The sequence below is a fragment of the Corapipo altera genome, unplaced genomic scaffold (assembly GCF_003945725.1).
Source record: "Corapipo altera isolate COAL_440 unplaced genomic scaffold, ASM394572v1 301, whole genome shotgun sequence".
NCBI classification, from domain to species: domain Eukaryota; kingdom Metazoa; phylum Chordata; class Aves; order Passeriformes; family Pipridae; genus Corapipo; species Corapipo altera.
Genome location: NW_020884926.1, coordinates 5,926,305 through 5,939,167, shown reverse-complemented (window position 1 = coordinate 5,939,167; position 12,863 = coordinate 5,926,305). Strand labels below are relative to the sequence as shown.

The 12,863-nt window shown below is 52.4% G+C and overlaps 2 protein-coding genes across 3 annotated transcripts in view; one reads left to right on the top strand and one right to left on the bottom strand.

Moving 5' to 3' along the window:
- Positions 1 to 4,594, top strand: part of SLC2A1 (solute carrier family 2 member 1) — a 9,487-nt gene extending 4,893 nt beyond the window's left edge. Inside the window, exons 4-10 of one of the 2 annotated variants that reach the window (XM_027658164.1) lie at positions 171 to 333; positions 414 to 601; positions 810 to 914; positions 1,006 to 1,107; positions 1,316 to 1,519; positions 2,579 to 2,770; positions 3,747 to 4,594. In XM_027658164.1, coding sequence (XP_027513965.1) covers positions 171 to 333; positions 414 to 601; positions 810 to 914; positions 1,006 to 1,107; positions 1,316 to 1,519; positions 2,579 to 2,770; positions 3,747 to 3,749 — 957 coding nt within the window. In that variant the 3' untranslated portion in view covers positions 3,750 to 4,594. Of the gene's footprint in view, positions 1 to 170; positions 334 to 413; positions 602 to 809; positions 915 to 1,005; positions 1,108 to 1,315; positions 1,520 to 2,578; positions 3,000 to 3,746 lie in introns of those variants that run through there. The other variant, XM_027658163.1, reaches the window with a different exon arrangement.
- A 3,118-nt stretch (positions 4,595 to 7,712) lies between these two features.
- ZMYND12 (zinc finger MYND-type containing 12) overlaps positions 7,713 to 12,863 on the bottom strand; it is a 17,098-nt gene continuing 11,947 nt past the window's right edge. Inside the window, exons 5-8 of the mRNA XM_027658165.1 lie at positions 11,932 to 12,054; positions 10,975 to 11,104; positions 9,318 to 9,457; positions 7,713 to 7,998 (exon numbers count right to left, since the gene is read on the bottom strand). Coding sequence (XP_027513966.1) covers positions 7,879 to 7,998; positions 9,318 to 9,457; positions 10,975 to 11,104; positions 11,932 to 12,054 — 513 coding nt within the window. The 3' untranslated portion in view covers positions 7,713 to 7,878. The remainder of the gene's footprint in view (positions 7,999 to 9,317; positions 9,458 to 10,974; positions 11,105 to 11,931; positions 12,055 to 12,863) is intronic.

The following is a 12,863-nucleotide window of genomic DNA, read 5'->3' as shown; positions in this document are numbered from 1 at the left end:
AAGGTTTGGGATGGGCAGCACCAGGATATGACGTCTGTTGGCTGCCTGGAAGCAGCACAGCAGCTGTGTCCCCACAGTGGGTGTCCCAGCACCCACAGGCAGCAGAGTTGGGCCTAGCTGGGACTTTTCCAGCTGGGAAAGGATGGCTGAACCCCTCCCATCGTCCTCAGGTGTTCGGTTTGGACCTGATCATGGGAAATGACTCACTGTGGCCTCTGCTGCTGGGCTTCATCTTCGTGCCTGCCCTGCTGCAGTGCATCATCCTGCCCTTCGCCCCCGAGAGCCCCCGGTTCCTCCTCATCAACCGCAACGAGGAGAACAAGGCCAAGAGTGGTGAGTGACCCCTCCCCGAGCCTGTTCCCCAGCACTGGAGGGTCCTCGGCTGCTCCTCACCCCACCTGTCCCCCCCTTAGTCCTCAAGAAGCTGCGGGGCACGACGGACGTGAGCAGTGACCTGCAGGAGATGAAGGAGGAGAGCCGGCAGATGATGAGGGAAAAGAAGGTGACCATCATGGAGCTGTTCCGCTCGCCCATGTACCGCCAGCCCATCCTCATTGCCATCGTCCTGCAGCTCTCCCAGCAGCTCTCGGGCATCAATGCGGTGAGTCTCGGGGTCGCAGACTGGGGATCACTGCATATTCCAAGTTGGAAGGGACCCACAAGGATCATGGAGTCCAGCTCTTAAGTGAATGGCCCACACGGGTGTCAAACCCACAACCTGAGCTCACTCAGGGTCAGGTCATTTCACCCACAGCCCAGGCTGTGTTGGCTCCAAGACCTGACTCGAGGCGCTTCCCTGCCCTTTTTAGGTTTTCTACTACTCCACCAGCATCTTTGAGAAGTCAGGGGTGGAGCAGCCCGTCTACGCCACCATCGGCTCCGGCGTGGTGAACACGGCCTTCACGGTGGTCTCGGTGAGTGCTGGCCCCCTGAGGTCTTACTGGAGGGAGTGGGGGCCTTTCCTGCAGGCTGGGGAGGTGCTGATGACGTGTCTCCATCCCCCAGCTGTTCGTGGTGGAGCGGGCCGGGCGCAGGACCCTGCACCTCATCGGCCTGGCGGGCATGGCGGGCTGTGCTGTGCTCATGACCATCGCCCTCACGCTGCTGGTGAGTGCTGGGTGCTGAGGGGACGCGCGGGCTGGGAGGGAGAGGAAGGACTTATCTTCCTTAGGGTGATGACTGAGGTCCCAGAATTCCCATCTCCTGCTGGGAGAAGCCTGGTGGCTCCTCTGCCAGCACCGGATTGCTGCTGTCTCGCACTTCAGGTGCTTCATGCCCCTTCTCCACACTGACCTTCTCCCTCTCCCTTGCCCAGGACCAAATGCCCTGGATGTCCTACCTCAGCATCGTGGCCATCTTCGGGTTCGTGGCCTTCTTTGAGATCGGTCCTGGCCCCATCCCGTGGTTCATCGTGGCCGAGCTGTTCAGCCAAGGCCCCCGTCCCGCGGCCTTCGCGGTGGCCGGGCTCTCCAACTGGACCTCCAACTTCATTGTGGGGATGGGCTTCCAGTACATCGCGGTAATCACGGAGGGACCACAGGGGGAACAGGGGACACACGGGAATCCGGGTGTCTGGAGGGACTCGGGTGTCCCCGGGGGGTCCCAGGAATTTGGGGGAGTCGCAGTCCTGCACACCCAGACTGGGTTGGGTCTGGATGGACCCAGATCCCGGTTCTGGATCGGGGATGGAGGTGGTGTCTGGCTGGATCCTGATCATGGGTCCTGGTGGTGGATCCCTATGCCAGACTCAAGTGCAGGATCCCACTGCTGGATCCTGCTGCCAAATCCAAGTGCTGGGTCCGGCTGCTGGATCCCAGTGCCAGATTTCAATGCTGGATCCTGGTGTCAGATCCCGGTGCTGGATCCCAGTGTTGGATCTCAGGGCCATGTCCTTGAGCCCTAAAACCTGGGCTGAGGTGGTTTGGGTGGGGAGATCCCTTGGGGAGAGGGATGGGGCTGGGACCTGGGGAAGGAGCAGGGATTGGACTCTATGATCCTGATGGATCATCCCAACTTGAGATGTTCCATGAAGGGAGGACCTGGGTGGTCACCAGCTGGTCCTTCAGCTGTGGTCCATCCCTCTGGTGAGTCCAGAGGGGGGAACGGAGCTGGGGAAGGGTCTGGAACACTAGGAATGTTTGAGGGAGCTGGGGAGGGCTCAGCCTGGAGAAAAGGAGGCTCAGGGGGGACTTCTGGCTCTCTGCAACTCCCTGACAGGAGGGGGGAGCTGGAGGGGGTCAGGCTCTGCTTCCAGGGAACAAGGGACAGGACAAGAGGAAACGGCCTCAAGCTGTGCCAGGGGAGGGTCAGGTTGGATGAGAAAATTCCTTCATGGGAAGGGTGGTCAGGCACTGGCACGGCTGTCCAGGGCAGTGGTGGAGTCCCCATCCCTGGAGGTGTTCAGTGGACATGTGGATGTGGCCTTGGGGACACAGTTTGGTGATGGCCCTGGCACTGCTGGGTTGATGCTTGGTCTCAATGATCTCAGAGGGCTTTTCCAACCTAAAGAATTCCACGATCCCGCGATCTCCACCTGCCCACTCACCCTTTTTTCCCCCCCCCCCTCTTTCCTCCCCAGCAACTCTGCGGCTCCTACGTCTTCATCATCTTCACGGTGCTGCTCGTGCTCTTCTTCATCTTCACCTACTTCAAGGTGCCGGAGACGAAGGGCCGGACCTTCGACGAGATCGCCTCGGGCTTCCGGCAGGGCGGGGGCGGCCAGAGCGACAAGACCCCGGACGAGTTCCACAGCCTGGGCGCCGACTCGCAGGTGTAACCGCTGGGGTGGCCGCGGGTGGCACCTCGGGTGGCACCGCTGGCACCTCCGCCCTGACCCGGGGTGGGGCTTTTTTAAACACTTTGTACAGAACAGACCCCAGGCAGGAGGGATCGTGTGTGTGTGTGCGTGCGTGGGGGGGGGGTCCCCACCCTGGTGTGCAAACACCCCTTCCCAGCCTCCCCTGCTGGTTTACTGGGGACAGACTGAGCTATTTTATTATTATTTTTGTTTGGTTGGTTTTTTTGTTTTGTTTTGTTTTTGTTTTGTTTTGTTTTTGTTTTGTTTTTTTTTTGTTTTGTTTTTTTTTTTGTTGTTTTTCCTGGCTAGGAACGGATTTTATTTTATTTTTATTCCGTAGCTGGTCTCACGTCCAGGATTTCAAAGCCCCAGAGGGGTTTTCCAAACCCACCCACCTCGGCCTCTCCACCAGCAGGAAGGCAATTCCCTCTGTTTTTTTTTTTTTTTTTTTTTAATTAACGACGCGATTTTAGGTTATTTAACGACGACAAAAAAAAATCACGTAGAGAAAAAGTTTTTAAAGCCGGAAACTTTATTTTTTAACGTTCTAATCGTAGAGAGAGAAAAAAAAACCCCACGCCTAAATCGACTAAACTAAACCCAACGATTATTTTAAAAAAAAAAAAAAAAACCAAAAAAAAAAAACCAGAACAAAAGGTCAGGAAAACGAGTTATTTTTTAATTTTTTCTCAAGTCTCCTTGATTTCAAGCCCCCGCGGTGGGTTCGTGGACGGGGACCTCCCGCCCCGGGGCAGCGCGGAGGACGGAGCCGTCCCGGATGGATCGGTTGGAAAAGGTCAAGCCCAGAGTCACAAAAGCTCCTCTGCTCCTCCTGAATTCCAGCTGGGATTGGGGGGGGGGGGGAAAAAGGGGAGAGGAGAGGGGGGGGGGGGTGATGTGTTCTTGTTGAATTTTTTTGGGGTTAATCTTGGCAATATTTGCCCGACAGTGAAGCACCAGCGGCGACAACATCCCACCATCCCCCTCTCCACCACCACCCCCATCCCGGGACTCACCAAATTCCAGCACCGCATGGATTCAGCCGTTTCCTGCTCTGTGTATAGACTGGAAGATATTTATATTATATATATTTTTGTTCAATGGTTGTTAATAGTAGAATTTTAAGTTATAGCGTTTCTGATTTGACAAGCCAAGTACTGTAAATATTCTCGTATATTCACACTGTATAATGTATACAAAAGGTACAGAAAAAGGTTATAGTTTCTATAGCAACTAAGAGGAAAGAAAAAAAAAAAAGCTTGTACATGGTTAGGATGACTTTTTTTGTATAGTTCTGCACTGTAGTTGTACCTATTGCACTGAATTTCAGGCTGTAGTATATATTAAACAAAAAACTAAACAAAAACAAAACCACACTGAGAAATACTGTCCTTTTCAAACAAAACTGAAAACACACACAGAAAAAGAAAAAGAGCATTTCCCTGAGTGCAGCTGGTGTGGGAGAGCTCCTGGCACATTCCCAAAGCCACAGAGAAGGTTTTTTGGTGTTTTGGTTTTTTTTAATAGTATCTTTTTTTTTTTTTTATAACTTATTTGCCTGGTTTGGAAGTGATGACACTTGACCACATCTGGAGGAAAATAAAGGTTGGGGTTTGGGGGGGGTGTGTGGGGGGAGAAATAAAAGTCTATAAAACCCCACCCCTTGCTCAGCTGGTCCCAACAAGGAGCCCTCCATGTAGGAGTGTGGTTGGTTTTTTTTTAAACAAATCCCTACAGTGAAGTGCCAAGAGGAAGGTGTGTGGTGTGAACAATAAAGGAGAACGTTTGCAGCGACCCAGCCAGCTGTGTCCTGGACCTTTATTTCATGTCCTGGGCCTTTATTTCATGTCCTATTTCTTTATTTCATGTCCCGTGCCCCTATTTCATGTCCTTTACCTTTATTTCATGGCCTGTGCCAATATTTTGTGTCCTATGCCTTTATTTCATATCCTGTGCCTTGATTTTGTGTCCTGTACCTTTATTTTGTGTCCTGTGCCAGTCTTGGGCATCCTGTGCCTTGATTTCACATCCTGTGCCTTTATTTTGTGTCCTATGCTTTTGTTTCATATCCTGCGCCCTGATTTCATGTCCTGTGCTTTTATTTCATGTTTTGTGCCTTTATTTCATTTTCTGTGCCCTTATGTTGTGTTCTGTGTCCCTATTTCATGTCCTTTACCTTTATTTTGTGCCCTGTGCCTTTATTTTGTGTCCACTGCCTTTATTTCATGTCCTGTGCCATTATTTTGTGTGTTGTGCCTTTATTTCGTGTTCTGTGCTTTTATTTTGCGTCCTTGCCCTTTTTTCTCGTGTCCTGTGCCTTTATTTCAGCAGAGCTGGGCTTTCCCCTGCCCTGCCCGGGGATGGCTGGCGGGGGGGTGGTTTGGCCAATGCGTGTCCCTGCAAATCTTTTCCACCTCGGGAACGACTCACCTGGTTGCAAAATATCTGCTCTGGGTGTAGGACCAGGTTTTGATTGCCTGGGGCAGCCTGGGCTGGGATCAGGGCAGGAGCTGGACGGAGCTTTCCTTCTCTGGGGACCCCAAAGCTGCTCCGAGCCGGGACTGAGCCCTTGGTCGTTCCACAGGCACCAGGGAGGGAAGGAAGGAAGGAGGGAGGGAGGGGAGACGTTTCTGCTGCTCCAGGGATTTGGTTTTTCCCCCTGGAGCTGAGAAGGTGCCAAGAGCTGCAAGCCCGAACACTTTCAGGCAAAAAACCGCTGATCTTGGTCACTTCAGGCTTTTCTTTCTTTCTTGGAGCAGCTCTTTGCCCTGGAGGGCAGCGCTGGGCACGGCTGGGGAAGGAAATCGCTCTCGTAATGTCTTTTAAAGCTGCCCAGAATGTTTTTGATGTGCCCGGGGCTCCTCTCCTCGCCTGTGCTGTTCCATTCCCGGCTCCGGGAGCTGCTCAGCCCCGCAACAACCTTTGTTTACCTCCTGGTTTTGTGTTGTCGAACCCCCGGAGCAGCCACACGGCCCCCCGGGCTCAGCCTGGCCACGGAGCACCCGGGGGATTACGGCCACAACCGAGCTCCAAATCCCCGGTGACCCCAATCCTCAGTGCCCTGGGGCATTGTGCCAGCAGGCACAGCCCCCCCGGCTCCCCCACCCCACAGAGAGGGTTGTTCCAGTCCCTTCCAGCATCCCCCACCCCACAGAGAGGGTTGTTCCAGTCCCTTCCAGCATCCCCCACCCCACAGAGAGGGTTGTTCCAGCCCCTTTGGTGTCCTCCACCCCATGGAGGTGACAGTTCCAGTCAATCCAGCATCCCCCACCCCACAGAGGTGGTTGTTCCAGCCCCCCCAGTGTCCCTCATCCCATGGAGGTGGTTTTTCTAACCCTCCTGGTGCCCTCCACCCCATGGAGGTGGCTGTTCCAGCCCCTCCAACATCCCCCACCCCACAGTGGTGGTCATTCCAGCCCTTTCCAGCATCTCCCATCCCACAGTGGTGGCTGTTCCTGCCCCTTCCAGCATCTTCCAGCCCATGGATGTTTTTTTTCCGGCTCCCCTGCTGTTCTCCACCCCATGGAAGTGGCCATTGCAGCCCCTCCAACATCCCCCACGTCATGGAGGTGGCCATTCCAGCCCTTTCCAGCATCTCCTACCTCACAGAAGTGCCTGTTCCAGTCCCTTCCAACATCCCCCACCCCACAGAAGTGGCTGTTCCAACCCCCCTGGTGTCCCCTACCCCACACAGGTGGTTGTTCCAGCCCTTTCCAGTATCTCCTACCCCACAGAAATGGTTGTCCCAGTCCCCTTGACACCCCCACCCCACAGAGGTGGCCATTCCAGCCCCTTCCAGCATCTCCCACCCTCCAGAAGTGCTCGTTCCAGCCATGGACAGACCCGATGAGGTGGCGTCACCCCCCAGCATCTCCCGTAGGAGCTCTGGGGTGTCTCCCACCCCTTCCCCAGTCCCCCTGAGCAGTGTTCTCCCACCCCATGGACTGAGACACAGCTGAACCCGCAGCTCTCCCTCCCCAGCAGCTCCAAGCCCTCTAATTGCTCAGGCCCCAGCTTGACAGAGCGTTTACAAAGCACACTTGACTCCAGCCCAGCAATTAAACATCCTCGTAAATCCTGCCCAGGAAAATGAGCCTTAATCGGAGCTTAGGGCTCAGCCAGGTTCCCTTCACCCCTTTCCCAGCCCCAGGGATCACATGCTCTGGCTGCTCTGGAGCCTTCCCGGGGCTCCATCGGCCCTTCCACAGCAGGGTCACCCTGAGGGGCCTCTCGGGGGGTTTTTGGAACAGTGACATCAGGGGTTTCCTCCCCCTGAGGTTGGTGGCAGAGTCAAGGGGGTCCCAGCTCTCCACGTCTCCTTTGGGGTGGAATCTCCACTTGGAGCCTTTTCATCCTTTCCCTCAGGGCTGCTCAGAGTCCCCCAGGCCCCTGGTGGTCCCTCCTGGATGGAAGTTCTTCCAGAAGAAGAACAAATTAGAAGGGGAACATACCCATCCCTCAGTGCCCAGAGTTATGAGAGTCCTCAAAGCTCTGCAGAAAGAGGAAACTCTGAGCACCCTGGTCCAGTGGAAGGTGTCCAGGGTGGAACTGGATCAGCTTTAAGGTCCCTTCCACCCCAAACCAGCCTGGGATTCAAGTAAAACTGGTTTGGAGATGGAAGGGGCTCTGCAGAGGCCTGCAACACCTCGTCAACCAGGTTCCCTGGGAGCAGGTGCCCACCCTGTGTCCCTCCCCTATCCCTCCACGGGATCTCCCTCACCAAACTGGAAGGCAAAGCCAGGAAACCAGCAACAAACACATCTGAGTTGCTCTTGGCTCCTGGCCAGCCCAGGTGAGGCTGTGAGAGGCTGTTTGCTCATTCACAGCCCGGCCGACAATGATTTATTCATGGTGTGCTGGGGGTGCCTTTGTTTCTCACCCTGCCAGCTTCCAGAGGTGGAGCAGCACATGAAGGTTAACTCAGACCCAAGTGTTTACTTCCAAAGAGTTTGGGACAGCCAAGGAACAGCAGCTGGGAAGAGGCAGCAGAGGGAAGGAGGGAGGGCTCTCGACGCTCGTGGTGTCCAGGAACCTGGGAAGAGATAACCTGGCCAAACACCTGGATCTGGCAGAGCCAGTTCTTATTTTGTGTGGGAAAAGTTGGCATTAATCAGCTCCAACAGGTGACCAATGGTTTCTAGAGACTCTTGCTGGGGCAGCTCTTTGGCCAGGTCGAAGGCTTTCATCCCCACCTCCCGGGCCTGGAATGGGACAGAAGGAACACACAGGGATTGTCAGGAATCTGGCTTTTCTCACGGGTAAATACCTGCCCAGGTTCAGTGGAGGAGCAGCCTGGAGCAGATCCAGGCTCCCTTTTCGAGGTGACCTGTACAAGCTGCTTTACAGGAGAGCCTAAAGCTGCCAGATCTCATATTTAGGATCCAGTGGTGCAGACAGAAGAGATTATTGACCCCAGCCCCCCATCCCAGACATCACCTCCCATCTAATGCAGCTCATCTGAACATTCCCAAAGGTCTTTCAGAGGAAAAAAAAATCAGCTGCATTGACTCAGTCTGAACTAAATCCCTCATTTTCCTCAGCAAGGAACTAAATCATTTCCCTTGGTAGCTCTTCTAGGGATTAGACATTCCCACAATTATAAAGCTTTGTCTTCTTTCTAATTTGAATTTGTTTCCTTGTGTCTTCCAAGCACTCCCATGGCTGTGGCTTTCTCTGAGACAATGAAGAGAACATTAATATTTCAACACGGTGTTTTGCACCATCTGTATTTTCATTTCCCAAAACACAGGCAGGAGAAAATCAGGGTTTTTGAGCTGAGTCTGAACAGAGGGGCCTGATTTCCAGATGGTTTCTGTTCAGCACTTCCTCAACATCAGTTCTTGGTAAGGCACAGTCTGGAACCTTTGGAACTTTCAGCCAGAAAAATACAGGGGTGCGAATTCTAAACTGATTTACAGGCTGCAGTAGAGCCAACCTTGAACTCAGAGGAGTCTGGAGTGTGGGCCCCATGTCCTGCTCACTGTGTGACACCTCACCTGATGTCTAAAGGCAGCCTGTGACAGCCAGTGACACTGCCAGGATAGCCCAGGGAAAGGATGAACACGGAACATGTGGATAACTGCAGGACCTGCTGTGGATGGCAGAGAGCAAAACAGCTCCAGAGGGATTGTCAGCCTTGGCAGGATGCAGGTCACAGAATCCCAGAGTGGTTGGCTTGGGAGAGACCTTAAAGATGATCCATTTCCACCCCTGCCTCGGGCAGGGACACCTTCCACCAGCCCAGGCTGCTCCAAGCCCCGTCCAACCGGGCCTGGGACGTTCCCAGGGATGGGGCAGCCACAGTTTCTCTGGGTACCCTGTGCCAGAGCCTCAGGGGAGGATTTCCCCCCCAGTATCCCACCTAAGCCATTCCTTTGAAGCCACCATGTGCAGGTCTCTGAGGCAGCTTCATGCTCTGTCCCCCTCTCACGGGCTCGGGAGATGTTCCATGGGAACAAGTGTTCCGGGAGACGGAGCGACCCCCAAAAACACTTGGCCAACCCTTCCAGCCACCACTCACCTTTTCCAAATCCAGGTCCAGGTAATGGAGCATGGCCAGGGCGTGCAGGACTCGGGCTGTTTCCTCGGGGAGCTGCTGCTTCTTCCTGACCCCCAGCAGGGCCTGCAGCACCCGCGTCGCTTCTTCCCCCTGGGCTTCGGCTGCGCGGGAATGGAAATATCCCGTTGGATGGGTGGGTTTGGGTGAGGGAATACATTCCAAACTCACAGTTAGCTCTTCTAGACATCAAAGCATTTCTACTACAAACATCAACGCAGTCTGAGGGTGCTGAGGCCCTGGCACAGCGGTGGCTGCCCCTGGAAGTGTCCAAGGGCAGGTTGGGCTTGGAGCAAGCTGGGCTAGTGGAAGGTGTCCCTGCCCATGGCAGGGGGTGGAATGGGACGAGCTTTAAGGTCCCTCCCAACCCAAAGCAGTCTGGGACTCTGGGATACTGTGATCCCAGCTCCATGCACATTCCATGCCCACGAACAGAACTCTTTTCATCTGTCAGTGATTGTGTGGATCAGCCTTTAGTGAGGATGTGGAGTCACAAAAACTACAGGAGAAGAACAATTTTCCTACTCCTGTCACAACAGTCTCCCGTAGCCCTGCCTTGGTGTGGTTCCTTCTTTGGGAACTCCTGATGGAGACAATGCCAGGAAATGGGATTCACAGAAATGTTCCTCTTAGAAGCACAGAATCCCAGACTGGTTTGGGTCGGGAGGAACCTTAAAGCTCCTTCCCTTCCACCAGGGACACATTCCACTAGACCAGGTCGCTCCAAGTCCTCTCCAATCTGGCCTTGGACACTTCCAGGGATAGAAATTCCCTTCCCTGACAATATCCTATTTAGCACAGATGGTAGAAAAGAGACAAAACCCACTGTCTGCTCTGGCTTCAGTGGAGCTTGGAGTTGTACCAGGCTCATTAATGCTTCAGGCACATTTATGTCCCACTGAGAGACCCCCCAGCCTCTTTCCCATGAATATTCTCCTGATAACACATCCAACTATCAGGACAGGCTCTTCCATGGAGCAGCAGAGAGCTGTAACCCCACCTAAAGGAGGGGAAGTGTCACCTTCATTATTAAAGGGAGGCGAAGGAGCTGCAGAGAAATGAGAATGTTCAAGTCTCAAGTTGCACCAGGGGAGGTTTAGATCGGATATTAGGAAAAAAACTTGTCATGGAAGGACATGTAAAGATTTGGAACAGGCTGTCCAGGGAGCTGGTGGAGCCATCACCTCTGGAAGTGTTCAGGAAATGTGTGGGTGTGGCACTTGAGGACATGGGTTAGGGGTGAACGTGGCAGTGCTGGGGAAATGGTTGGGCTTGGTGATCTTAAAGGTCTTTTCCAAATCTAATGATTCCATGATTCTATGAAGTGGAATCAAATCCTGAAAGGCAAAATCTTCCTGCAGTCACTGCTGAGGGTGCTGTGAAAGGGAGTGTGTGGACAGAGAGGGCAAAGCTGCTGTGCCTCCGTGGAAAACCCTCATTCCTGCAGGTGCCTCGTGGCACAACCCACTGAACGCCAACACCCGAAACACCCGGAGCTCCCGCTGGAATCGGGCTCTGGGAATGCCACACCAACCCTAACACTGTGAACATGATCTGTGGGGTGCACAGACTCTTCCAAACCCCACTTCCCAAGTGGTTCTGGGGCAACAGCAGCTCTTACTCATGCCGTCCTCGGCCACCTCCTCATCGTCAGCCCACGGAGCCGCCTCGGCGCGGGCCCGGAGCCGCCGGAGCCGTCCCTGGTGCTCCTGCAGTGAGCTCAGCAGCCAGGAATGCCACAGCCTGGTCACCTGGCAGGAAGCACAGGAATTATTTCACTTGTGTGGGTACCTGGTATTCCTTGTTCTCCAAACAATGTCTCGGGCACGGCCTCTCCGCGTGCCGGCGGGTCACTGAGCCACGGATGTTCCACGCCGGGATCGAGCTCCAGCTTCTCCCACACGGCCCCAGCTGGGACCTCATTTCTCCACCTGAGCACTGATTTTAACCAAACTTGAACCAACCCAACCAAAATATTCACCAAGAATAAAGTTTGGGGGGGGTGGATTGTGCAGCTCCCAGAGCTTGGGCTCCACAAAAATCGCTCTAAACAAACGAAAGCTCATTTCCCCTCTCCCCTCCCCCCCAGTTATTAAATCAATTAGGTAATTAGATAATTCAGTTAGATAATTATCAATTAGATAATTCAGTTATTAAATCAGTTAGATAATTATTACTTTCCTCTCTTGATCAGTCCACTCTGAGAATCTTTTATCAGTGTGACTTTTCATTGATTCCCAGCATTAATTTTAGGTGGTTTGTGTCCTGCCCTTCACTGGCTTTGGAACCTCCTTGGAGACCCTCTCTCCTTTAACCTTTGGCACAGGGAATTTGAAGGCAAAGCTGCTTTTTGACAGGTATTTGGCTGCCCAAACTGAAGACATTTTAATTAACAACCCTGAGCACAGGATTAAAGTTCTCCTGCTTTTAACTCGTAGAATTATTTAAGTATGAAAAGGGTTTCTGAGACTGAGCTTAAAAAGTTGTTATGGTCACCAGCATATTGATTAAAAGTTGGGAAAACATCGGAAAGAGCCCCTAAAAAACCTGAGGAATGATGGTTTTTGGTTCTACCAACCTCACTGTAGAGTGAGTTTGCCACATCCACTTTATTCTGGCGGAGGAAAATGTTGGCCATGTGGAAATACCCCCCAGAGACCTCAATGGAGTCCACTCCAAAGGCAGAAGTAGCAAGATAAACCTGAAATCAATATTAAACACACACAAAAAAAATAAACCCCAGAAGTTTAATGTTCGTGTCAAAGCTGAGAAGTTTTTCCTCATGGATTAATAATATTGCAGGTGCCCAGGTTTTGTTATGTTGTAAGGGGTCGGTTGTACCTGGTTGGGATTGGAAAGTGTGGTGCTAAAAACTGGATTTTGGGGTTTGTGGAAAGGAAGGAGGTACTAAAAAGTTGGATTTTGGGGGTTATCCACAGGAGACGGATATAAAAAGCTGTATTTTGGGTTGTGTAGAGGAATGAGGTATTAAAAAACTGGATTTTGGGGTTTATCATAGGAGTGAGGTACTAAAAAGGTGTGTTTTGGGGTTGATCCATAGGAATGAGGTATAAACCTCTGTATTTTGGGCTATCCATAGGAAAGAGATACTAAAAATGCATTTTGGGGTTTATCCATAGGAATGAGGTACTAAAAAGGTGTTTGGGGGTTCTGTAAAGCAATGAGGAATAAAAACTGTATTTGGGGTTCTGTAAAGGATTGAGGTATCAAAAACTGTATTTGGGGGTTGTACAAATGAATGAAGTATTAAAAAGCCATATTTTGGGGCTGAACCATAGGAATGAGGTATAAAAAGCTGTATTTGAGGGTTCTGTAAAGGAATGAGGTACCAAAAGTTGTATTTGGGGGTTGTACAAATGAATAAGGTATAAAAGCTGTATTTGGGGTTTATCCACAGGAATCAGGTCCTAAAAAGCTGTATTTGGTGTTTATCCAGAGGAATGAGGTCCTAAAAAGCTGCATTTTGGGGTTATCCATAGGAATCAGATC